Raw genomic sequence first — 27,611 nt, forward strand, 5'->3', positions numbered from 1 at the left:
GTCAAAATGTGTAGGTTTCAGTGAACTCCCAGTCTTCAGGCATCAGAAAGTTAGACAAGCGACTCCCTCTGCCCAAACGCTCACAATGAAACGGTTGATTATTTAAACCATCGTTTATTTGTTTGTCTCCTGCCCTCATCCAGCCCAACAATTACCAGCCACCCTCATGCGCTGCAGTCTGTGACATGTGGCTCCGGCCTGATCGTGTGGGCCAGAGCGCACATACAGCAAAGAGCTGCCTTGTCACGTACGCTTCAACGCCCCCTTTTAGCCCCCCTCGTTACCGAAGCTGTCTAAATAACAGAGCCGTCACTGGGGCTTGAACTATTCAAGGATATAAACGCCCTTTCAGCGAGATCACAGGGAGAGAAGATGGATGCAGATTGCAGCGTGTCTACAAAGGGCGTGAAGAGGAGGATTTAAGATGGGTGTTTTGTTCACCGCTGTTAGTTTGTGCTCCCAGTCTCAGATCTTCAGGGAAGCACAGGATTGTCTTAGCCCTAATTACAAGCCCATGTAGGCGCATCATGAGTTATGTGACCAGGGGTCACTGGTCGTTTTATTTCATTCAGCATCAAGCACTCTTACCCGGGTGTCTGAATCAAGAGTGACCAAGCTCTGACTTGTCTCTCACCACCTTTGTGTTTTGATTCAAAACTTCATTTTAGTGATCAGCATCAGTGATCGTTCCTCTTTCGGTTCTGTCAAAACTGCTCCTGACCCAGCTGGACCATAAACCTTGATGGCACCAGAACCACAACAGGCCCGGATTTAACATTGCTGCAGTATGTGAGAATATTTCTCTCCAGGTTGATCTTAGGCAGCCAGTTGTGAGCAACAATAACCGAAGGTTCAAATGTTTCTTTTGTGCTGCTGCACATAAACAATCTTCCATTGTTTCTTCAACCTGCTGGTTTCTTGCCCTTCTCCATCCCTGCCTGCTGTAAAATACTTGGATAGAAGCTACTTTTGCTGATCGAGAGGCCTGTTATTCCACTTCCTGTGGTCTTTACGAAGGCTACAGTCTCATTAGTGCAACATTTTCTATTACCAAAGAATCCAGAAATGTCTCCAACAATCCAAAGCCAAGGAGATGTTCTAACAGCCAGTAGCTGTGATGGTGCTTAGGCTACGAGGAAGGTCCTCCAAACTGTGCAGAAAGAGGGCAGCTTGAAATATTTAGGAGGACACGGTAAAAGAGCAGTGGGCCTGAGGATTCACACCACGATGCCATTCTCATAAATTCAGACCTTAAGTTGTCCACCACTACGTGCCAGGGCTCTACGTCTTTATTTCCTGACATTTGGCTCTGATCCTCAAAGATCTGTTGGCGACCTTTTCCAGGTGAAAAACTGGCTCCTCAATTATTGATGTGACGGAATTAGGATTCCTCCTCTGGAGAAAATTATCTCGTCTGTTTTCCTCACTTCGCTCAGAAGTAAGAAATGTGTTCACGCAGGAGATCTTTGTGTTCAGGTCCAGATTTTTGGTCCGTTTGATTTTGTTTTTTAGTGTGGTCGTTTAAATGCGAGTCAAATGCTCTAAAGTAACCTGCATGTGTGGGATAAGGCATAACGTCACATGCAGTTCATGATGTAGTTTAGTGAAGTACATGTCGTTGCTACATGTGTGTATCAGACTAGCAATAATGCTATGATAAAACTTATTTTACAGGAGACTGGATCAAACAACAGAAAGTGACATCTTGGTGTAAATGCCTTGTAAGTAGCCTTGTTCAGCATAGATTATGAATACAAAGCCATGCAGTTTTCACACAGAGCAGCAGTCACATTATGTATGTGCTGTGAACAGTTTGTCTGTTGTTCATTTTTTACTTCCTGCTGTCAAACTCTTCCTGAGCAGAATCGTGGGTCTGACGTGAAAGCAGCGTGATCGTTCAGAACGAGGTCGCCGTGGAAATGTTCTAAATTTTAGGACCACTGACGACAATTTGGCTTTTAGTCTTTTAAAACAAACAAACAAACAAACAAACAAACAAAAAAATCAGAGTCCAGAGCTCAATAAACACAACAGAAGAGCGATCCAGAGCTTCGTATGTGGCACAAGCAGCCAGTCCAAGAGGCGCATGCTCAGCTGATGTTTGCCTACTGGAGCTCTTAAGTTAACCAAAAAATGTTTTTTAAATCCTTCGTATTGCAGCTGAAATTGTGTAAAACCACTGTAATCCTGATGAAGGACGCTGATTTTATATGGAATAAATAATACTTCTAGCGTCAAAGTACAGGCAGTGTTACATTTTAATAATACTTGGATGTGACTTTATAACAAGTTTAGACTGAAAATTTAGACTTAGCACTCAGGAGGACGGCGTGTACTGCTTTTACTTTCCTAAAATGTTCCACACCGCGTTGAATTATTTCACATGCTTTCCTCTTTTATTTTAGTTACTCCAAGAGAGTGTGCTAAAGACACTTAAGAAAAGCTGAGAGGAACTCACCATGATCTCCATGGCTGTCCACCGAGACGTCCCCCAGTACATGGCCATGCCTTGGTTTATCACATAGGTCATCGCTCGAACAATTTCTGCAGAAAAAGCACATTTTAAATAATATCCGCTGGACAGGCAGTAAGCAACTCGTTGATTTAATTCACTAAATGAGCAACATCTAAATGTTAAAAAATACGTAAACACTGTCGATCCTTTTCTGGGATTAAAAAGGCATTAAATAATCGCTTCCAATTAGTTTCGGGGAAAAGAAGTATTTTCTACTTCTATGACCGCTACAAGTTTGGTTTGTGTATTTTTCTTCCCCAAGAATACATAAAAGAGAAGAACATATTCTGGGGCTGAAATAATTAATCAAATGAGTTATGATTGATCAATTTCAACTAATCTGTAATTTCAGTATGCATGCTGTGAAACATGCCATTTGCTGAAAGAACACTAAGAGCAGATATTATGCCAAAACTGTACAAAGAATGTATACATTAAGATAAAAAAACATTTTTTGTAAATATATTTTACCCAGAACTGCTCTAGTTTTACCAAGTTAAAATTCTGTAAATGTAAAAAAGTAAAAAATCTCTTAAGCACCTTTGCTATGTAATCATTAATTAGTTGATTGAAAAACTAGTCAAAACCTTTGCTGTATTGATCCCAAGTCAAGCAGAAAGGTTCTGAACTTTTCACATGTTGATTGTTAGAATTAGTTTTTAGCTGCAAATGATCAAGCGTATAGTGGAGGAATGCTTTGTTAATGCATTTTTGGTAATGAGATATTTATTTTTTTTATTTAAAAAAGGAAAATCAACAATTTTCTTGTTTTCATTTCCCTTTGTACTTCTAATATTGCACAAAATAATCCTAAGAGATCAGCAGAAAAATCTGCAAAACGCGCTACTTGTCTTATCAGATTACTCAATCATAAGAATAATCCACAGAATAATTGATTACTAAATTAATGGTTAGCTGCAGACCTGATATCTTCAGCGAACATTTGGTTAATCAGCGACAGCCGTCAGATACTGTGAGACCGAGCCAAACAGAGAAGAAGAAATGTTTTATTTGTGTAAACTTTCCAGTCTAGAATAAATGATTGAATATAGAATGACTGAGAAAAGATCAAATCAGTGTGAAAATACCATCCCTGGAGGACAGGAGTTCATCTAATTAGTTCTATTTTCATAAAAATAGAAAAAACGCTACCTGTAAATTGGTTTGTCCCAAACTGTTAAAACTCGGGGATTTTCTAACAAGCTCACATACTCAAAGCCCCTGTGACCACGTTCAATCTGCTGCATTTTTAACGGAGCAATTAAAACTCAAACACTGCTGACCGGGCGAGCCCGGAGCAGTCAGGGCCAACAAAAACTCAAATTAGGACCGTCATTATGGTGATTCATCATCACAATACGCTCACTCCAGTTATAGCGCCATACGTCACTGTGGCGGGACTCTTATGTTTTCCACTTCGCACAAGTAGTTCTCGGCAAGGCAGCAGATAATGTGTAGTAATAAAACAAATAATGGGAAAACAAATAGTGGCAACAGAGATCTAGTGTGGATGGAGCATAAAAGCAAAGTCCTACAGATCCAGCAGAACTTAAAGAAAAGCTTTTCTTTTTCCTTTTTCATTCAGCAAGAGATAATTAACAGCCTGTCGTTCTGAACTGCCTCCTGGCAAAGGAAATAACATGCTGCAATAAAACAACAAAATGTCAATTTCTTTGTTCCTGCTGTTTGTTTCCAACCCTCATCCTGCCCTCCTGACATTTTGTCTTTGTTTTCCCACCATGCTGGGTTCACATTTAAATGCAACCTGACACAGTTTCCGGACCATGTAGTGGGAGTGAGCACAAAGCGAGTCTGCGGAAAGCAGGACAACATTTCTGATGCTTGAAGGAGGAAGTGACCAGCGGGGATTCGTAGAGGGGGGGAACGAGCAGGACAAAAGCAATCAATAAGAAGCCGCTGGGATGAGAAAAGAGAGAAGTCTTTATTGTTTGTTTTTTTTCTTCAGAACCACAGTTCACACCGCCAAACCAGAAAAGGAAACAAGGTTTCCACAATAAGATGCTCAGATCCAAACATCATATCAATTTCCAGCACATTTTCAAACAAACTGAAAACAATTAATTATATTTAAACTACCAAATAAGACTAAATATACTTTATCAGCTACATTTTAGACCTTTAGAGGAACAAATAAGGAGTTAAGTTAAATTCATCAGCATCAGTAAAAGCCAGTCATTAAAGCTGCCGTCACTCTTGTTCTTATTTAGTGTGTGTTGTTTTCTCTAAAAACCTATTTTATGTGGATCTAGCTGTGAAGAAATAAGCACATTTGGTGAAGCATTGAGCTGTGTCTCATATGTGGAGTATATGCGCAGCTTAGAATGTATTTCATGTATTTTGGGATAAAGGGTTAAAATGTACAGGGTGAATTTTTCTGTGATCTCACTGACTGACTTTTTACATTTTCAATAAACAAAGTGTAAATGCATTACTGTATGTATGCTCTATAAGCTCCTCTCTAATGGTCACATTTGTATTCCCAGAAAAAAAAAAAAAAACAGAATTACAAAAATACAAAAACTCCTTCTAAGCTTTTAATTTGGAGGTTGGGGCTAAAAAAAACATATCAACTCTACATAAAGACAAGACTTTAATCTATTTTTCCCCAGATAATTTCTCCAATCTGAAACAGGCTGCAGTTTCAGGACTTTAATTACCTTATTAAATTGTTTTGGTAAAGAAAAAAGACAACTTAAGAACAGTTCTTTGTCATTATGTTGCGGCTCCTTCCTTGCAGCTGCGCATCGGTTTGTATCAAGAAGATTGCAATTTGCAAGAGCTAAAATGTTAATAGGATGAGAAGCCAATCATGGTTCGCAGCAGAACAGCTGAGGTTCCACAGTGTTTCTTTGTGAAACAGACATTTTATGATTCCCCTGACAGATGAATATGGATAAGACGACTCACCCTCCATAGGAGTGTTGCTGTCTGGGCGGTTGGCAAAAACCACGTCTACGTACTCCATCTGCATCCTTTGTAGGGAACCTTTCAGACCTGAGAGACAAATAAAAAAATAAATAAAGCTAAATAGAAGGTTTCAAAGTATGTTTAGAAGAGATTTTTGTTTTTGAGCTTATAATAAACTCAAGGTAACCAAAAATAAAAGTTTCACCTTCGATAATGTGTTTTCTCGACAATCCTCTTTCTGTCTCGGCTCTGATAAAACAAAACAAACCAAGACAAAAAGCTGAATCAGTCGTCAGATTTAACAGTAAGAAAAAACTAAAATCAAGAAACTTCCAGTGCACTGAGGGTTACAGCAAAAAAAGTAAATAAATAAATAAAATCCATCTGTCAATCATGTGGGTCACTCAGACATGTAGCAACTAAAATGAACATTTCAGGATGTTTTATGTGAAAGGATAAGTGTGAATTAACATCATAGGGGATTTCCAGCTCGGCAGGAGTAGACGGAGGTTTGAATCTTCCCTGCAGGAATGTAAAAAATGTTCTTCAACCTCCTGAGAATAGTTTTCTCCTTATCGCCAGACCCAGACGGCAGGGTCTTCCAAGCAGCCTGATATCCTCTGAGTGTTAGAAAACAGGTTTCTTTTTCATCTCTCTTCAAATTGTTAACAGAGGAAAAGCTACAGATTGCACAAAAAACTAAACTTGTCTCAGAAAATGACAGACATTACTCATTGATTAAAATAATAGGGTGTAATCCCCTTTTTAAATACACCATGTCTGATTCAAACATACAAAAAAAGAAATAGTTGAATTATTAAGTCTGTTGCTTGCCTAATGCAGTACAGTCTTTAATATGATGCAGCCGAGAATCAGCTGAGATTCTCGGGTTGCAAAGACTTTAAGTCTGAGCGTATTTAAAATTTAATTATAGAAAAAAAAATTGCACTGTATCACGTCATTGAGCTTAATGGAACAGTTATCACAGCTGCTGCAAAAATATAATTCTATTGAATTTTACTGTTATAATAATTTAATCACTTATCAAATTTACATTTTGATAAATTTTCATAAGCAAGAAAGCAGAATGAGAAAAAAAATTATCCTCTCAGTATGTAATATTATAAGCTTTACTCATCATACTTTGTAGAAAGTAACCAACATCAAAGAGTTTGGAACTTGCTGGGTAATTTGTGAGGTTTTCTGTTCAATGGTTCATTTTAAGGCGTTAACATATTAAAAGTTTGACGTCTAAAGACAAATGAAACACAGGCTCTTTGAGAACATCCTCATTTTTTTTGCATCATGTGCATTTATGCTATTTTTAATCGTCTTTGGTGACAAAGACGACTTACTCCGGTAACAAATGCTTGATCACAAAAATGACAAAAAAATGTATTTCACCAATGATTTATTGTTAAAATAATTTCCAATCAGAATCAATCGGAGACATGTATCTGATGAGAAGTGAATTGTTTTACTTACTTTCCTCCCCAGTAAAGCTTAGTTGTGATCACCAAGCTGGACCGCCTGAAACGATGGAGGGAAAGAAACAGATAACAGGAGCGACATGACCTGGGGACACCAGAGTGGTTCGCTGTGCTCTCTACTAAGACAAAATGGACTCTGCTGCAGCCTCTCCACATTGCGTTAAGTGACTGAGAGGTTCCCTTGTCCAACGTTGTGAACACATCCTGCTGTCCATTCATCAACGTGGGATTATTTGCTGTTCAGAACAAGACATCAGGGTCTCTATGGAAGCAGACCTGATCTGTTTGACGGGCGAAGTTGACCGTTTAAATTAATTCATGATGTGCTACTGCTCTTAAGAGACCATTTAAAACTATCAGTTTCTCTGAATTTACTCTTTATAGGTTTGAGTAAAATGAACATTGTTCTTTTATTATATGAACTACTGACAGCATGTCTCTGAAATTCCAAGCAAATATTTAGTATTTATTTGCAGAAAATGAGAAATGGTCAAAATAACATAAAACGCTTTCAGACCTCAAATAATGCAAAGAAAATAATTTCATATTCATTTATAAACAACAATACTGATGTTTTAACTCAGGAAGAGTTCAGAAATCGATACTTGGTGGAAAAAAATATGAGGTTTTCAATGGGGTTCAGTGAAGTGGTCTCTTTTTTTTTTCCAAAGCTGTATTTTATTTTATGATTAAATAATATAATTTTTCAAATTAAAGCAATAAATGTAGTTGAGGCACATTACTATTTAAATTATTCCTGTGTTAATTTCCAGCTTTCAAAATTAATCACACATTTAAATGAGTATTTCATAAGTTATTTATTATATTCATTGTAATTTGGCACTATTTACTCTCCATGCAAGCAGCTTTTGCTGCTGTATCTGCCAGAGTTGAATCCCAGGATAAGTCGAAGGTTTAGAGTAAATTTTGGCCTAAAAATTGATTCCATGATTTTTTTTTATTAACTCCATAAAAATATTATTTGTAATACGCTTCTGTGAAATCAGACATCAAATTGTATAATTTTCCATTAAAAGACAAAAAAAAAAATTGGGGTGTTAAAAATAAATTTAAATAAACATTATCTTGAGTTTAATTGCATGCAGCATAGAAAATGAATATTTAGTGTTTTCTTTTTCTTCCCTTGTTGGAAAACAGTGAAAACCAGTTTCAATTTTCTATCTGTAAAACATTTTGGGTCAGAAAGTTTGTCCAGTTCATGAACAATGTCTTGTTGGATGTTTTGGACTATGTTGGAGTTTCAGTCGGTTGCTTTAGATTTATATTAAGTGTCTCTTTAGTATGCATGCTGAATCATTTTTATCATGATGTATTTTTTTTATATTGATTAAAATTTTCAAAGACACAGACTTCAGTATCACGGGACAAATGACTGCACATATTATAGCTCTGTGTTGTATTATTGACACAGACATAATGCAAACTGATAACAGCCTTACTCAGCTGCCATTTTTTTTTTCTGCACCACTAAATCTCCTTTCTGCACATTCATGAGGACACTCAGTCTGAAATGTCAGGTTCAGTGAGTCTTAACTGTAGCCGCATCAAAACGCCCACCGGTGTAATGTAGTCAGCCCAGTACATGACACCACAGCGAGAGGCATAATGACGGAGCCAAATCAGAACAAAGTGGCAGCGGCTAAATGTTCCCACGTTTACTGCAGCGTGTGTATGTCACACAGAAACACGCTTGTTTTCAGAATGCAACAATGGAAACGTTGAAACAATGTGGAAAATGTGACTCAGCTTATACATCCATGATTACCTGCTTTTGCATAATTTGAATAAAAATGTAATTATTGTAACTTGGGAGGTGATCCCATAAACTCGTACAACTTCCCCTTTGCAGTCCCTGACAGAGTTTATCAATAATATTAAAAATAACCAGACATTCTTAAATAAATCCTTAAAATTAATATTTGAAATGGATAGAAAATGAAAATGCCTGCAGGCGAAAGCTCATACATTGAATATTTTATGTTGCAGTTCTGATAAGCGTGTGAATATATGGCAGATTTAAGATCTAGCTTTAAATTACAACACAAAAACATAGCAAGGATCACGTTTGCTGTACTCTGAACATTCATGTTTAACGCATAAAACCTCATGCATGTCGTCTTTCTACATACGTGTCTCTTTACACACTGAACTATTAACTCAATCCGATACATTAATGTCTTCATTACCTCCAGCATTTCTTCTTGATGATGTTTCCTAGAATGATTTCGGCCCTGCAAGGCAACACAAATGAGGCGGGGCTATTAAGCTGCATTTTAAAGTCAGAACTCTTTCTAGTACAACATCAACAATACGATTTCCTGCTGTTAAAGCGGACAGGGCAACAACGTTTACAGTGTTAATGATTTTATGGAAACCCCATGTTACTCCATGTTCAACGCGCTTCAAAATAATTCATCCCCCGTTAACATTTTCGCATCAGTTACTTGTATTTATTTGGAAGTGAATGTGAAAGACCAGTACATAATTGTAAAGTGAAACATTTCCATTCAAATGTTTTAACAGATTCTGAATTGGATTTAGTCCTGGACTCTAAATGGGTCATTGCATTGTGTACAGAGTCGTTGCCCTCCTGGAAAGTGAACTTCTGCCCCAGTTTTAGGCATTTTGCATCCTGTTCCCGATGAAGAAAGAATAGCATGATGCTGCCAACAAAGTGTTTTACCGGCTCCTCTGCAGGACTTCATACTGTAAAACATGACTTCTTATGTTAACATGATTTTTTCCATCCATGTCTAAATGTCCTAAAGTTTGTGTCTGGAATGTGACTGCATGAAAAAATGTTTAAAACATGCTATTAGAAACAAAGTGCGACTTTTGTTCCAGCTCGCCTGAACTGTGCACGCTGCAGTGTGAGCATAGTGGATGAGTATATTATCTCAAGTTATGGTCTTTTTCCATTTTTTGACCAAAAGTAATTTTATCAGTTTAAGCTTCAAAGCTAAACAGTGTCCTTACTTAAGCTATCAAAGTTAAAATGACTGTAAATAAACATTTCACAAGGAACAGAAAGCCACTTGCTAAAGTGTATTATGTATCACGTGAGTCCCCCCGCCCCAGAAATCAGAAACTCTCTTATGTGTGCGTCTAAAACCTACAGCCAATTTCAAATTAAAATAAAAAAGATAACCTCCAATCCACAGTCACACATCAGTAAGTAAAATATTTAACTGCCGTTTGCTCGGCTTCATTCAAACTCTGAGGTTCACCCAACACCCACCTGCCGCCTGCGTAAACCTCGGCTGTGTCAAACAAGTTGACTCCGCTCTCATAGGCGATGGTCATTAGCTGCTCTGCAACCTGCCAAGATGTCAGATCGCGCAGAGGAGAGAAATGAGAATATGAAGTCAGTTTATGAACCAGTTTTAATATACTTCCACCTATTAATCTTTTGTTTAATCATTTAGATGTTTCTTAATAAAAAAAATTCTTCCAGAGAGAGAATTAAACATTGATAAAACCTTGAAAACTAGGACAACTAATAAAAACCTGGCACAGTAGATTTTATCTAAACATTGGTGGTGCATTTAAGCTGGGAGGCTTCTGCAGGGCATGAATACTCTTTAAAGTAACTAATTTATGCAACGTAGATCCTCAGCATAAATACAGAGTTTAGTAACAGAGCTTCGCCCTCCCAACAGCAGCTGGAAACGCACGAACGCACTTCAGGAAATAATGACTCCTCAAACAGAAATGCAACATGCTCTTATAATAAGGTTTTGCTGCTTGTTGCCCAACTTGTGAAGTTGCTGCAACTTAAATTTAATTGAGTTGCCAAAAGTGGGGGGAAAAAAATATCGGTCATGGAAAATAAAGAGGTGTCAACGCTATTAACAGGGTAATATAAGAAAACTAAGAACCAATTGTTTTAACAAGTTTGAGAAAATATGAATTCATGTAGTTGTTTTCTGTAGGAATTTTTCAGCTTTGCTATGGATTAATTTTGGTCAACTTTTTTTTTTCCCCCCAACATCACTTCAAATCTACAGATTTAGGAACTTTGCCAGAAGCTCATGTCTGGCTCTCAATCGCATTTGCTCGACATCACAACAGCAATGAAGGATCTACTAGGTGCTTGACATTAAGAGGTTGTGTAATTTTGTGTTGAATTGGGAGAAACTCCACTTTAATTTGTTTTGTTGAGCTGCTTTAATTATTCCTGTTTGATTTGTTTTTGGCTAACAGCAGCTAGCTTGCACATTAAAAAACTTAATTTGCAGTGGGGGTTTGAATCAGTAAGTAGTAAGGGTTACAACATTATACAAATCTATGACCAGCTTAATGATCCATAATTTAACTTCTTTTTTTGTTTTTTTTAAGTAACATTAAGTATGACCACTGCTTTCAAAGTCCATCCATATGCAGGAACTGCCTGAGTATCAATGGAAGTGTAGCACTTTCAGGGAAAGTTGAGAAAACCGTACACCGTACTCTGGGTACCGGAGAGCGATCGTTACTACAGGGAAGGAACAGCTCTTCTTTTCACAAAGGTCCAATGTTAGAAGGTAATTTAAAAGTTAGTGAGATGATGGAAGTTAAATGAAGCAAACAAAAAAAAAAAAGAAGAGAAGTGCACAAGACGCAAAAAGGTATTAAAGGTGTCAACTTGATAAATGTGAAGACTTAATAAGAAACAAAGGCTGAGACAATGACTAGAATCACTCTCCAAAGGGCAACTTGTCCTTCATGTGACTAAAAGGCCAAACACTTTTGGAAACAGTAAAAAATATGCCTGGAGAGCCAGAGGGTTTTTACTATAGCGTAGTACATTTGCATTTTTGTACAAATTGATGCTCTCAGCTAAATGCATAAGCTGAAAAGCCATGCTTTTCCACTCTCATTGGTAAATAAGTGAGTCATTAAAGTTTCAGAGATATTATGTTGGTAACACCTCAGGCTTCTTGTTTTTCCTGGTCCACAAAGGTTTATGGAAAACAAAAGGTTGACAGACAGAGGGAGAACAATGAAAACCAAAGTTTTTTTCTTCTCTCTCAACCCCAGATTCAAGGCCGCCACGGCTTCCCACATCCTACCCACACAGCAGCGAGAGAGGACTTTATGACGGAGCTGCTTCCTCACCTCCAAACTCCAGGCTGCAGCAGAATCAGAGCTGCAGCACCAAGGCTTTCTAAAACTCACTATGCGATTTATAGATCTGGTTTTGACCTTTTTGAATGAGTAAGCAATGTATACTTGCTTACCCACACACTCTTGAACTTTCTGTCTGGAAACCAGGAATATTAAAATAGAACTATACTTAAATACACACACACACACACACACACACATACAAAAAAAAAGACTTTAAAAACTACGAGTAATGACTTTTAGGTGAAGTACTTTTTAAATATTAACTGCAAGTTATTTATTTATTTATTTATAAGAGGTTTACACACCCTGCTAATGACATACAGTGTAATTTATGGGACGTGGCATTAATGATATTTAACTATGCAATGTGTGGGACTACCTGACCCGACCGAACGCCATGCAGTTCTTCTTTGGATTCATCAAGTCTTCCACAAACAATCACATCAATTCCTTTTTTAAATTTAGATTTTGTTGCTTTAGGTTGATCAGACGTAACACAGGGGCCACTTCTTCAACGCAATGAGAACTTTTTATTAACTTCCTTCCGAAGCTGAATGTTTTACAGACATTTATAACGGCAGATTAGTGACAGTTTCTCATCCCAATTCGGCAAACTTGGAACCCCAGTGAAGTAATTCTTTAAAAAAAAAGAGAGAGAGAGACTGGTGACATGAAAACGTTTCTGGTCAAGTCACACAGAGGAAAAAGACCGTAACTCTACTATGACAGAGATTAATTAATTTTAGAGGTTGTTATTGTACTAAGGTTGTCAACAGTTCTGTAAAAACTCCTGTTTCTTGATCTAATATTTTTTTGATCTAGGATGAAGTGCGTTTTCGGCTCTATCGAAACAGTTGTATTTTACAAAACTGCGATGGAAATACTTTTTTCCTCATGTGAATCTCACTAGTTTGTAGCTACACTGATCTCCTTGGACAAGAGTTCAGATTAACAAAGGTTAAGTGTGTCATTCAAAAAAAAATTTGAATCCAGCTCTTCTGCAAAATTGCCAACTAAAGTTTTCCAAAAACGCTGCACGTGCAGCCACTCCTAACAATAAGGGGCTTGTTGCTGCAACGCCTCATTAAGACGCCAACATAAATGATGACCAATAGTGCCGTGGCTCTCATGTAAATATATCTCATCTCATTTCTTAATTATGATTTTAATTGCATTCCTTAATCGAAACACCACAATTGTAAAATTGTTTGCTCACATTTGTAATAGAAACGGAGCAAATGTTTACTTGTGTACAGATCTTCTGTCAGCTGCACTAAAAAGAAAATCTGGATATGCTTTTTTCAGATTTTTATTTTTTTTATTTTTCCAGATGTGCACTGTAGTATTAAACCCGATTCGGTGTGCGTTAACAAGCTTTTCCCTCATAACTCTCTGCTGTTAGCGTCGCCTGAAGTCACTGAGAAATATGAGTGACACTGGCGTTGGCACCAGGGACATACAGAATAATGGAGTGAAAAAGGGTGCAGCATTTCAAGGGGTCATCATGTAACTAGACGGCACTCAGCCCTTAGGTAGGAAAAATGACTCGGTTACATAAGCATTTTCTTTCTCTGTCCTCTGGGATCAGCTCTGCTCTCTTTTCTGTCACTATGTGTACGAGGATCTGATGACCAGGGCCAGGAACCTGAACCCGACATCAAATAATATTAATGTAAATCAGCAAAGGGCGTGAAGGGGACCTGTGTTCACATATGTACATATATGATGTGTGTCCTTTGCCTCTAAAAGCAGAGTGGTGTTTTGAAAGTTTCCATGTTATGCAACGACCAAACTTTGACTTTGTACACATGCATTTCTCATTTAAAAATGAATTATCTTGATCTGAATGAATGATGGTCACGTCACCGATTTCTCTATATTCCTATAAGTTTATTTTTGAACTTCTGTCATTGTTCACAAATGTAGGAAGTGGCAATAAGACAGGAAATGTTTCGTCGGACTTAATTTCAGACGAATAAAAGGTTTTCTGAAGATTTTGTGGTTGTGTTCAACGTGTGACGGCAGTCGGCTGTATTCTCCTCATGTGCGGTCCAACGAGAATCCTTTTCTTTAAAAGCGGCCAAACTCTTTCAGACCTTGGAAAACAAACTTGAACTTTCAGGCGACTCATCCAAAAGGTAAGCCATGAAATAAAAACCGATCCAAGCATCATCATACCCACAGTAAATGATGGTAGCAGAAGCATTATGCTGTGGGGTTGAACTGTTTATTTTCAAAGGTTGATGGATTTAAATAGGTAGTTTTGATTGCCACGTGTCTGAAACATGAAAAGAGATTTAATTTTTCATTAACAAATTACTACTAAGTCCAAGGTTGTACTTAAAGTAGCAACAGAAAGGAGTTTGTGAATTTAAAGACGTGTAATACCCGCAGATTTAATGAGACGCTGGGATTTTTATTAGATTCAAGATTATTTCATCACTTTTTTAAATTAATGGCCTAAGTATCTTTTTTCCAAAAGTGATTTTATTTAGTCTAAATCACATTTTGGCCAAAAGAAAGAAAGAAAAAAAGAAAAGCGTATGCCATCAGTTTAGAAACTCGACAATTTGGAAGGTTTTTTTGTTTTGCTGAAATTTTAATTCTTTACTTTATTTATGTCGGATTGAAGGTGGAAACCCCTGAAGAAGAAATGCACACAAACGGAAATAAAACGTGGGAATGTTTTTCATACCTCGTCTGTTATCTGTCCTCCAAATGTCACCCATGTACCTGCAGGAGAGGGAAAAAAACAGAGACTTCTCATCACTTGGGAATTTCATCACCGTTTCTCCACCGTCAGTCGTTTTGTCAGTGCTGCTCTGTGTTTGCCTCTGACATCCTGCAGTAAACACAACTAATCCCTGCATTGTCACACCAGCCGATGGAGGCTGTCAGGCTCCCGAGAGAAGAATGTGTCCTGTTCAGCACCGCCTCTCAGGGTTGAGGGATCACCTTGTGCGAACGCCCGTTAGTCACTCTGTTTTTACGGGTGACTGTTTCTGTTTGCCGCTGTTGCGCATTTTTAGAGGACCTTGTCTCCCCTGTCCTTATGTCCATTTTCTGACTATGTGCCTATCTGTGTGTGAAGAGCGCACATCTGGACAAAAGGTCCCCGAGGGCCTTGCAGACAAAAGGGAAGAGCCAGACAAAAGGGTGATCCTCCACTTTCAGGGGGAGGCAGTAAATCCTCAGTGCGCAGCTCCTTGGTGAATACAAACCTGGGAGAAAGTGGTTCCTATTCAGCTCATGTCAAAACAGGTTTGAAAACTGTCTCCAGAGGGAATCACAGAAATACACAAAGTGTTGGAAAGTGCAAAAATATTTATGCTGCCTGCAGAGAAAATTTTTAATTTTATAAAGAAACTCATAATATTGGACAATAATATATAATAGAGAATTGCTTATGGAACATTTATGGGTATTTTTTGGTTGAAAGGGAAATTATTATTTACAGATTTTGGCTTTCAATTATTCTTTTGAACAAATCTTTTACCGACACCTTCCCAGACATTTCAAGAACCTACATTATCAATGAATATTCAAACTCTTTTAAGTCAGTATTATTCTGCAGCTGTGATGATAAATTACTTACACACCACGTTCTCCAAACATTTATTTTCCTAGTAGAGTCGGATATTGTCGCTGGGGAGAGAGAAATCTGTGTTTCCCTTGTGGACCTGTTACCTCTATAACATGATGTCAAAAAAAAGCCGAAGGTGACGGATGGGAGGACAGAAGGACAGATGATGGGAGATTATGATAATTTCAAAATACTGTCCAGCCCAATTGACCAAAAACAATTAAAAAAGTAAAATAAGCTAGATAAACTATTTCCTTTTTAGTGTCTGAATGGATTATTATGAAGATCATGAACTGTGACAGCATTTATGTTTGTAATCTCCTCCCAGACTCAGTTATTCTTTAAGAAATGCTTTAAAATATTCAAGAGTTAAGATCTCTAAGTAACTTAGTGAGACTTAACGGTGTCAGGCACACAACTGGAATCTGTTAAAAATGTGTTTAATAAGCTACATTCAGCTCCTGCAGACAACATTACTGTGGCATTTAGGCTTTTGATCAAACTATAAGTGTCTCGTAAAACTTTTCCCCTTCATTTATTTACATTTTTATTCACATTTTGTTATTTCGGCTTCAATAGCATTACAATAAATAATAGTTTCATAACATTTCTTACAAATAAAAAAAATCTGTGTTGCATCTCAAGTGCATCAATCAAAGAAGCAGCTGCAGGAAACATGACAATGTAGATGCCAGGTCACATGTGGTACAAAGATCTTCTAAAAACCTGAGAAGGAAAATCTGTCCTGAACCGAAAAATATTACAACTGTGCAACTTTAACTACGTCTCATTTGCTTATGAAGCTGACATGTTTTCACTATTGTTGTTGAAGTGTCATTAAATTTAAAAGGTTCCACAAAACAAAACGGAAACAGAAAATAGCTATAATATATATTTAAAAAAAATTCTTCGAAGAATGCAACAATTTAGGTATTCACTGTTTTGGATTATGTCTCAAACAAATCAGCTCCTCTCTTGTTCTGCTTTCAGTCTCATCCTGCTGAATCCAAATGCTGGACTCGTTACACAAAGAGGCCGTTCTTCCTCTGACTTTACTGACCTCCACTTCTAAACTTTTAATAAAACTATGGAATAAAAACAAAAATCCCATCTGCACATCCCACTACAGGAGAAGTAATGACATAGCGGCGCTCATTATTCTGTACAGATGGCACCCTGAAGACACACCGGCTCTGTTGCGCCGCAACGCATTACTACAATCTAATAAGGAACAGAAAGTTCTGATTTTTGACATGCATCACCAGCAGAATGGCAATCACAGCTCGCCAGAGGAGTGACGGGCTGAAGCAATGTCAGCGCCTGAAGGAAAAGTCTCTTCAGGACATTGTTAACGCCAGTAACCATGGCAGCTTTGGTTATCCTCAAATGCAGCTTGAAGCAGAGCCGTTACGGCGCGGCCTTACAAATGCTTCAGTGCAGCTTCGTAACACATGTTGCTACCTTGAACCATGTTCCATGCACAAGCTTTTTGCACATATGCGAGAGCTCAGTCGTCTCTCTAATCTGACGCCGGAGCGGGGGAAACGTAACCGCTGCTGACGGAGTCCGGTCGCAGCTCCGGGCTTTCCGTTTGAGACTCAGCGTGGGATGGCGAGCCTGCAGAGCTCTAATGTCAAGGCTGCTACTCCTCATGACCCAGCTCAGCCTTCTGTTTGACGGAAGCTAAAGCCCTGATTACATCAAGCTAAAGATGGAAACTGCTGAAGGTGTCATTTGATGCCGCTTTGGAGCTTTAGTTAAGGCAGTGAGCCTTTAGCATCTCTAGCTGAAACTGTGACGAGTTCAACTCGACCGAGCTCTAATTAACTTCGAGTAAACAACTGGGGAAAATGGTAACTGTTATATTTATTGTTTAAAATCGTGCCCTATGATAAACACGGCTTCTTATGAACAAATTATTCTACAAAAAGGCGCAATCCTGGCAAAAAGTGTCATCCTTTTAAGATCTTTTGACCCTAATTAATATGAGAAACTGTTGACTTTGCCCTTACATTTCCATCCTGTGACTTTTAGTTTTTTTACATTGTATAGAGTAAAATGAACATGTTGCATACTGACTATTTTTGTTGTTTTCGAAAGGTAGAAAAAAGGTTGAATGATATAACAGCAGAAATAAAAAAGGAAATCAATAAGGCTTGAAGAGCAGCGCAGACAGGACAAAGTGATGCAACTGAACTGAAAATAAGTGCATAAGTGAGGATACAAAAATGATCTTCAGGCTCAACTCACTGCAGAATGAGGATTTATCTTGCGCTACATTTTTATCCCTTGAGAACAAAAACAACCTGGTCAAAGCTTTGTTCAAGTCTGGAGGATTTTTATGCACTTTTTCTAAATATATTCTAGTTTTATTTGTGTTTGTTGTCATCATTCGTCACCCGGGTGGCTCAAGTTTCTGCATGTCTGTCTGAGTTTGAGCTACTCGTGGTTCCTGGATGTCCTCAGTAACCTGTGTCTTGTCTACCACCTGTGACTAATCTCTCACCCACATCCACAGACACTTAATCACGTCTACCATTACAAATAGCCTCCATTAATTACCGCCACATCCTCTGCTCAGCACAAGCCTCTATATCAAGTTTCCTGCCCTTCTGGACTTTAGTCTTATCCTCCTGAACTTCCTGCTTCCTTTATCACCTTAAGTTTGTTTAATGAAGATTAAAAAAAAAAAAAAAAAAAACTATTCCTGTGTTGTCCAGTTATTATTGATGGTAAACATAAAGAAGGCTCAAAGGTAATTCAAAGGACCTGCAGCACAGGAAACTGATTTCTGTTTTAGGGGAGTAAAAAGAAACCAAAAACATTGAGTTCTGATACTTTAAAAGCCAAGTTTGTCATGTAGGTTCCCATAATTACCCTTGAAGAATCGGGAAATACTTTTGTCTCTCGATGTCGAACGTTGGTAGAGACATCTCCAAAATACTCATTCCTGTGATTGCAATGAAATCAGCTTTTACATTGCATTGACTTATGCTAGCGGAGTTCAAATGCACTCCCCACTCTGTTCAGATGTTTGACAGAAAGATAGTTTTAAAGCCAAGTGTCATTTTCTTTTCACGTCAGCCGCAGCTACTTTGATCTGCTTTGGTTCTTAAAACAATCGTCAAGAGGTCGGGCCGTTCTCCTAGAAATTTCTGTGACGTGAGTAGGCATGACTAAGCTTTGCTGTTCGCAACCAGGCTGTGTGGAAAAACTGACAGAGGAGAGTTGGGTGTAAACTGAGGCCTCACAAAGGGTTTACTTTGAACACGTATCAATCATCACGCGACATCTAATGTAAATTAGGTTGATAAAGGTTTGAAAAAGTTTTAAAGTTAATCCCTGCCATTGCTTAATCACAGTTGAATGATTTGTGACATTTATTCATTATTTTTGTTAGATTTATGAAAGAAAAACATCAGTTTTCAAGTACTTACTGCACAGAATGTACATTTTTGGTGTTCAACTGTTATAAACTAATGTAGCATAAAAAGCCAAAAATTACTTGTGATCAGTCATGCTGTCTCCTTTCTGCAGTCAGTTGTGGGATGCTAACAGCTGCTTGATTCTCCAAGGTCTGAATAAGGTTTCTTTTTCTTTTTGGTAAAGTATTTCAATAAAATTCTTTTAAACCAAAGAAATGACGGAAACTGTGTGTGGCTTTGAAAATAACCTAACCTTGGCACACGATCACCACCAGATGCATACAGATTCAGGATCTCTATGTTCCCATGATTAAAACCATTTTGTGCATGAAAGATTAAAAATAAATAAATAAATAAATAAAAAATCCAACAAATCATTTAATCATGTTAAATAATTTAAAAGATTTTAGTATGGCAATTCAACAGAATTTGAAGGATTTTCAGCTCTGAATCGCAATCCCAGTGCAGGTAGTGTAAATGCGTTAAGTGCTTTCGACAAAATCAAAGTTGTTACGCATCTTCCTCAGCATGTTGTCATCAGGATCCGATTCCGCTCATCTGAAATCAGGGGACAGCGGCGGTTCTCCAGAGTCCTGCTAACGACCTCATTATTTGACTCAGGTGTGCTGAAGCAGAGACACATCTAAAAGTTGCAGGACACTGACCCTCAAGTCCTGGATTTGAAAACCCCTGCTGTAGCTGTCCAAAGGCAATTGTGTCCACTCAACCAGAGTTTGGCAGCTAAAACTTTGCATTTAGTTAGTCGGTCCCCTGGTGCTGCACTGTGACTGTTAATGTTCATTTGTGTTTTTAGCCACTGAGGAGAGGTGCGACTGAATGTGAGAGGATAACAAATCGCTGGATAGACCTCACTTCTGAGATGATGGTTGAGCCTGATAACATCTGATAACGGCAGAAAACGAGACGTTGTGAGGACGGTGGCCTATGCAGCATCTCTCTCCTTGAGAAGCACCACTGTGACATGCTCCGTCCAGCTGTCTTGCATACTGCAGGACTGCAGGAATTTCTTCGGGAACTTTCTAAGAATACATTATTAGTGCCGCATCAGTGCAGCAAGAATCCAGGGAAGAAGACCTGGACCTGAATAATGCGTTTTGAGTGTGTGAGACAATAAAAAAAAATAAAAAAAAGGCTGAGATGATACTGCTCATGAATTCTGCATGAGCGCTTTCTCATGTTAGCATCACCAACAACCTAAAATGTGCTTTCACATTAAAAACAAACTCTCTGCACAATCTCTCCATAATTCCAGCCAATTACTAAGTGTGTGTGTGTGTGTGTGTGNTTTAAGTATGATTTGGTTTGGTAATTTCATTTCATCATCTTTAAGTACTTCCATTACTTCAGGGCTGTATTTGTTATACATGTGTTATTTATTTTGGTTTTAAAGGTCGCCAACCATGCAAGAAGGGAACTTCAGATGAAAGAGAGGTCCTTGCAGTCGAAAAACTCTTGATGGAATTCATCAACACCTGTTGAGTTCAAGGGAAAGCAGACTGTGATAAGTGTTTAAAACAACTGCATACTATCTCAGTATCCCGAAAATGACAGCAGTGGGACTTACCCTGAAAGTCTGAAGTTGCACAGAGTAGAAAACAATGAGAAGAGTGAAGTCCAATGCGGTTTTCCTGTGTGTTGCTGACCACTCATTTAATATATGATTTTTTTTTTTACTCTTAAAAACTGGTATTGAACTCAACCTCTTGAAGTATGTCTTGAGGTCATTGCTCTGTCCAGACTTTCGTTTATTCGATCCTCCTGCTTGTGATTTATTTATTTCTTTCATTTCTGATTTATTGTTCTGCTGGACCTTGGTGTCAAGTGTGCTCCTTTATGCCTTCTTACAGTCTTTAATCTTGACTTTGAGTTGCTTCTGACAATCTTGACTAATTTTTTGTCCTCACTGACTCTGGAGGAGCATGTATCTCAGTGCTCTGTTGAGGTTCTATTTAAGCAAAAATGTATTTAGTCTTTCCCATTCTGAGGAATGCACTCTGAGAACGTGGTAAGATTGACGTTCTCAGAGTGCATTCCTGTTGATGGCCTGAAAACAATTACACAAGGCTTCTTCAGCTGCCTATAACCCATCTCCTCACAGTTCTCATCATCACAGGTTGTTCCTGGATAAGAGATTTACAGTCAATCAGAAGAACACAAAATTGTGATCTAATTTGCAAGAAAAAAAAATCAGTAGAAATGTATGCATCATTTTAATCCTTTTATGTAACTTCTTTAAAAGAATAAATGTAACAAAGCGGTTCCAGTATGCTGCTCAATACTAGATTTTAACATAGTTTGAGTGCCCACTCAATTTATTTTTTGCTTGATTCCAAATTGTAGATTTCATTGTGCATTGCAGTGGCTCTCTAAGCATTTTGAACCTGAAACTGTGCTACAGGTACTAAGAATGTAATAAAAACGAATTAGTGTGTATTTATTTCCCCACACATTACTAAAAACCTGACACGTCCCCAAGAGCCACGTTCTTATCATGTTGAGAACTCTAGTTAGTCTTATTGCAAATTTTAAGTGATATGTTTGTTCACTGCCCCTTTAGCATGCTACTTGATTTTTTGCAGAGCTGTGCTACTTTCAGAAAGGGGGGTTCCCAGAAAGCATGGTCTTGTCTTTAGTCCCCAGTAGTGCATACAGACAAGGCTGTGTGTGTGTGTGCGTGTGTGTGCGTGTGTGTGTGTGTGTGTGTGTGTCTGCGCGTGTGTGTTTACAGCATGCCACTGCAAACCCCGTGGTCAGTGTGTTGGCAGAAAAAGGGAGTTATCAGTGGCTGCAGGCTGCTGCTGCTCTAAGGTTCTCATGAATTTGTTAATAGCCTATCAATCAGTCCATCCTCCAGGTTCCTCTCTCTGGATGGTCTTTGCTTAAATGATTCGGTTTCAAGCAGACAGAGTCGATTTCCATCTTTAGAGAGATGTAAATTGAGGTGTAATTATATTATGTTTTGCTTAGATGTTAGCAGAACGTGAGCAGAGATTAAATTCCTTCCTGATCCATAGTGAGAGAGTTTAAACTCAGTCCCGTTTCTGAATATTTTAAAATCTGACATTCTGGAAAAACAGCCAGACGGGGACTAGTGCTTATTAATGTAATACGCCGATAGAGCCTTGCAAAGTTTTCACCCCTCCTAAAATATTTCACATTTTTGCACACAGCCACAAACTTACATGTGTTTTATTGCATTTTTATGTCTGACCATATTGTGAGGAGAAAACGGTTAAATGATTTCTACAGCTATTTGTATTTATTCCCCTTTACTTGCTTAACCTGAAATGAAATCGAGTGCAGCCACCTGCCTCTAGAAGTTGCCTAATAAGTAGATTGAATCCACCTGTTTCAGTTTAATCTCAGCATGAACACAGCAAGCTTCAGACATGGCCGTCCACCAAAAATGTCAGGACAGGCAAGGAGAACATTAGTCAGAGAAGCAGAGGACTGTTGTAACTTTGGAGTTGCTCCAGAGATCTACAGCTCAGCTGGGAGAATCTGCAGACTGTTGTTAGTTATGCACTCTGCTAATCTGGGTTTTACAGAAGAGTGGTCAGAAGAAGCCATGGGACATCTCATTTAAACCTATTGCCCACATTAGGCATGTAGGAGCAACAGCAGGCGAAAGAAAGAAGGGGTCCTGGTCAGATGAGAATAAAATGCAACTTTTCCGATATGACCATGGGATGAAAGTTCACCATTCAACACAACGATGACCCTAAACAAACCGCTGGAACTATAATGAAATCAAAGAGTGACCTGCACAAATCTGGACCTATATCCAAAACAGAATCTGACTTAATGTTCACACGTTATCCATCCAATCATACTTGGCTTGAACGACTTTCCAAAGAAGAATGGGCAAAATTTTGAGTCTCAAGATGCACATTTGAAGCATATCCCAAAGATTCGCAGCTTTAACTGCAGTAAGAAGTGGTTTTACAAAGTCTGGAAATGCACACTTTCAAATATATGTTGTGTTTTCGTAAACTAAAAACTATGCACTATGTTGCCTCCACTTTAGCACTTATATTTGCATTTATGTTAGTTTGTAGAAGCTCTCCTGGTCAGTGCACAGAGGAAATATCCTATATCTCAGCAACAGGCAACAACTGCGTAACTTTCAGTCATCATCTTTGGACTTTGTTTGTAGTGCCCCCTAGGGGTCAGAATTGATACTAAAATTATTTATTTCACATACAAATGATGTGTCAAATTTAAAAAATACTTAGTTTTTTTCTTTGCAGATGACATTTTTGGTGAGGTGAAAATTTACAGCAACTCTTTGCAGAAATTAATTTGCAGTTATGAAAACTAAAAAAAAAAAAGCGGTTTAATAAATTATCATTACATAGAGATAAAACCATCAGTTTTTATGGCAAGAATATGTTTTTACTGTAAGAACCTAAAGCAGACCAGATGCAGATTAGCCTAGCCAATTAAGAAACGGCGCGAGTTCAATTTAAAATGCAGTAAAGTTTGGTTGAATACTAAATAATACTTCCAGAAAGCCTGGAGATCCTTAAATTAATATTTATTTTAACAAATCTTCCATTACACCGCACTAACCCTCCTTCTTTTTTTTTAACCCCACTTAGAAAGTGTTTTGTCAGCCTTTTGGAGAACATCCCACAGTTCTTTTGTGTATTTCAGTTTCTTCACATTATCTCTGTGTGTTTCTGTGAATTCAGAGCTCCATGGAGGCCTCACCATCTGCTCCTGGACTTCCTGCGACTTTGTTCTTACTCAGCCCATGTGTTGGAGCATGCTGTCGCACCACAAAAATGAGTTTTAGACGATTCCGGCGCCTCGGTGTTGCTACTGAGGGAAGATTAGGAGTTTAAAAAGGTCTTAAAATATGTTCTTTTTATTTTTACAATCTGCATGTATTTGGGGAGGATTTAGATGAGGTAGGAGAGATGAAAAGATAGTTTTAATGTATTTGCTTTGTCACATCAATACCCATGCCATAATCACATTGCATGGGGAATTATTGTTCACTGCAAATGCAATGTCTAGAATGTGTAGCCCATTGCATAGAGTAATGAATTTAACAAAGCAAAATCTCTATAAATATTGGAGATTTTTGTTCACCTTCTACAGTTGGAAAAAAAAACAACATTTAGGATCTTGCATTATCTTGGATGAATCATAAAAGTTTTACATTTTTAAGGCCGTTAAGGAGCATTGTGGCAACGTTTCTTGTTAAACTCATACGAGGTTTGGCTCATTCATACTGAATGAATTTCCCTCTGCAGTTAGAATATAGTTGGATTGTGGAAAACAAGGAACGTCTTCTATGTGAAGGTGATCTTCTACCTTCAAAACTCTTCATACTTGCCAATAAGTTTCTTTATTTTCCTGGCACGTTCAGTAAGAAGGATTCAAGCACAAGGGATCCAAAACACTCTGTAATGCTCACTGCCAGTCAATCACACCAAATCTGTGAAGCCTAACGTTGGTTTCTATTTTTCATAAATGCGTCTGCAGCTGTTTGTGAATTATAACAGGACTTTTTTCCTTCTTTTTCTTGCTGCAGGGACAGATTTTGTTGGTTTAGGGGTTGCTCTCTGGTGAGATCGTTTTGATTGGAGTCAGGTTTAGTTGGAAGGTACTTGCAGTGTGATGAGGCTGCAGCCTTAAAAAATTTATGAGCACACTGATAATACACGGCTCTATAATTACCAAACGGATGGATGCATTGAAATGTATAAAGATATTTTATTGATTTATCTCATCTGTTGCAGTTTCTCTTTCAGCTTCTTTTGTCTTGTTTGATTTACAGAAGTGTTGCTATGATTTTCTTGTCATCTTTAAGAATATTTTTTTTACTCTGAGCCCTTTCTGCACGCAGGTTTTACCAACCATCCCCAACCACCCGATATTAATGCCGATTTCTCCTGTTACTGATCTAACTGTGTTGCAACGAATCAGAATATTTGGATTAATGGCTGCATTCAGCCGTGCTGCTGAAAGTAGCAATAGAGGAAAGTAGCTGCAGGGAATTCTGAGCAGCAATGAAAGGAGATTTTCTGGGCGAAAGAGGTCTTATGTAAATGAAGCTGCTGAGTGTATCGTTCAAAGCATCATCCTGCAGCTGTGGTCTAGTTCCTAAAAAAAAAGACATGTGCAACCCAGTCGACAGTTACATCCTCTCGTTGTCATTCACACAACCAGTGAGAATAAGAAACAGATTGCTGAGTCATGACTTAGCACCGCTGAATGTGTGGCTCATTACTTGACGAGAGTGCCTNTCGTAGTGACAAAAACCACCCCAATAACTTTTAATAAATTAAATTAAGTGACTTCACTTAAATTAGCATCACTTCACCCGCTGGGGTCTGAACGCACTTCCTCCTGGTCCCCATCTGCAGAAAAATCTGCGCTAATTCATCAGTCAGTTGGATCTGTCTGATCCAAACAGATCAACTGAACTCTGTGAGTGTTTTACCCTGTGCGGTCCGGTGTGCGTTTTTACCAGGCTTATTTATTTATTTATTTATTTTGCGTGGTTTCGCTTCTCCGAAACTGACAGATGTTACGTCTGCAGCTCCTCCAGACCGCCGCTCTACTGGGTAACGTGCACCAAGAAGGCTCCATTTGTTAAATCCGCTGGATGAGTTTCTCCCAGCGGTTTCTAAGTCTTCGCAGCGGTGGAGCCACGTCCGCAGTGGTTGAGCTGCGGACTGCGCATGTTACAGTCTAACTTTTGCATCGTCATTTATTTCCTCCAGATAAACTACTGGCTCCTCAAATAGATTAACACAACGTTGCATTCTCTTTAGTTTTCTCTGGTCTGTAATGGAGACTTGAATTTAACACGCCATTCAACCAAAGGTTTGTAATGCGCTTCCTAACCATTTTTTATTTGTAAGTATAGATTTTATTTTTTAGCCAAACCTCTGTCTCTGCTAATGACATCTTCAATACATTTTTTGATCCCAGGCTTAGTTTATGGACTGAACAGACAGAAACAGTTACCATTATACATTTTGAAGTGTTGATTTTATTTTTGAACCATCTTTTTAATTGTAAAATGTTGATTTTATTTTTGAACCATTTTTTAATTTTGAAGTGTTGATTTTATTTTTGACCCATTTTTAATTGTAAAGTGTTGATGTTATTTTTGAACCCTTATTTATTTTGAAGTGTTTATTGTCTGAGAGACCTTACACATGAATTGCCCCACATGGGGTTTGAACCGATGACCTCAGTATTACCAGCACGGTGCTCTAACCTGCTGAGCTAACTCACCTACCTTACAAACTATTGAGTTTCCATGGATTTAAGAAGAACTGACATGATCTTACCACAATGAAAGTTTGATAAAAGTGCTTATATTCCAATGTTTTTCAAAACAACATACATAATATTTTATTTTCCAGAGATTTTGTATTTTGAAGTGTTGATATTATTTCTGAACCATTTTTAATTTTCAAGTGATTGTGTTTCAGAGATATTTTTTTATTTAATGTCTTAATTTTATTTTTGAACCATCTTTTATTTGTAATTTTTGTTTTTAATTTTTAGCCATTTAACCAATTCTCTGTAGAACCATTTGTCTCTGCTAATGACATCTTTAATACATTTCTTTGATCTCAGGCTTAGTTTATGGACTGTAATGTGAAATTGGGCACAATTATAAGTCTGACAGTTTGTTCACCAAGTTACTGTGCTCTCTGAGAGGATCTGTGGCATAAGTATTTGACATTGTTCCATGCCCATTGTTGACATTAGTCTCTAACAAAATGTGGATCATCTACCAGGAACACTCCAAAGAGCATGAGTTTCTGTAGTGTAGTGGTTAGCACGTTGGCTTTACATGCAACAGGTTTCTGGTTCGAAACCAGACAGAAACAGATTTTGCATGTTCTCTTCATCACATGTGTTTACTAAAGATCAACAAGGGCTCTGTGGTGTCATGGTCTGTACTCAGAATCCAGGCATCTTAGTGCAAACCTCAGTTGAAATTTTCATGCATTGCATCTCACATCATCAACTTTGGAACCTCAAACTGAAACAAAACAGAGAAGTTCAGTTCCTGTAGTGTAGTGGTTATCATGTTTGCTTTACATGCAAAAGGTCTCTGGTTCAAAACCAGACAGAAACAGTTTTTGTAGGTTATGCATCTCTTGGGGTGCAGTGAGACAACAAGAGCCTTCCTCTTTTGTGATGGTTCATTTGCCAATCGACTTCAATGTAGACTTCTTTGAAATCAAAGCTACTTTACTTCAATTACCAATTGGCAGTTCTATGGCGTAATGCACATGTGTCAAAGTCAAGGCCCGCCGGCCACATGTGGCCCCCCAGCATTTTATAGGCCGATGATTGACTTAAAATAGGTTTTGAGCACGAATTGACTACAAACTACATTTCAACCAAAGGTTTGTAATGCGCTTCCTAACCAGACGGTCCAAAGCGTGCGGTCCATAACTCTTCAACACGCTGTCAGCTCCCGGTCAGAAAGACGCAATTAGTTCAGAGACCATGCGATCATACTCAGAAAGGATTTTTTA

General features: G+C 38.2%; 1 protein-coding gene across 4 annotated transcripts in view; it reads right to left on the minus strand.

Moving 5' to 3' along the window:
* kcnab1a (potassium voltage-gated channel subfamily A regulatory beta subunit 1a) overlaps nt 1–27,611 on the minus strand; it is a 103,009-nt gene that overhangs the window by 7,273 nt on the left and 68,125 nt on the right. For all 4 annotated transcript variants that reach the window (XM_016662343.1, XM_016662344.1, XM_007575091.2 and 1 more), the window contains exons 3-9: nt 14,759–14,796; nt 10,193–10,272; nt 9,141–9,185; nt 6,929–6,973; nt 5,649–5,692; nt 5,444–5,530; nt 2,459–2,544 (exon numbers count right to left, since the gene is read on the minus strand). In XM_016662343.1, the coding sequence (XP_016517829.1) occupies nt 2,459–2,544; nt 5,444–5,530; nt 5,649–5,692; nt 6,929–6,973; nt 9,141–9,185; nt 10,193–10,272; nt 14,759–14,796 (425 nt within the window). The remainder of the gene's footprint in view (nt 1–2,458; nt 2,545–5,443; nt 5,531–5,648; nt 5,693–6,928; nt 6,974–9,140; nt 9,186–10,192; nt 10,273–14,758; nt 14,797–27,611) is intronic.

This window comes from Poecilia formosa, unplaced genomic scaffold (genome assembly GCF_000485575.1).
Source record: "Poecilia formosa unplaced genomic scaffold, Poecilia_formosa-5.1.2 Scaffold369, whole genome shotgun sequence".
NCBI classification, from domain to species: Eukaryota; Metazoa; Chordata; class Actinopteri; order Cyprinodontiformes; family Poeciliidae; genus Poecilia; species Poecilia formosa.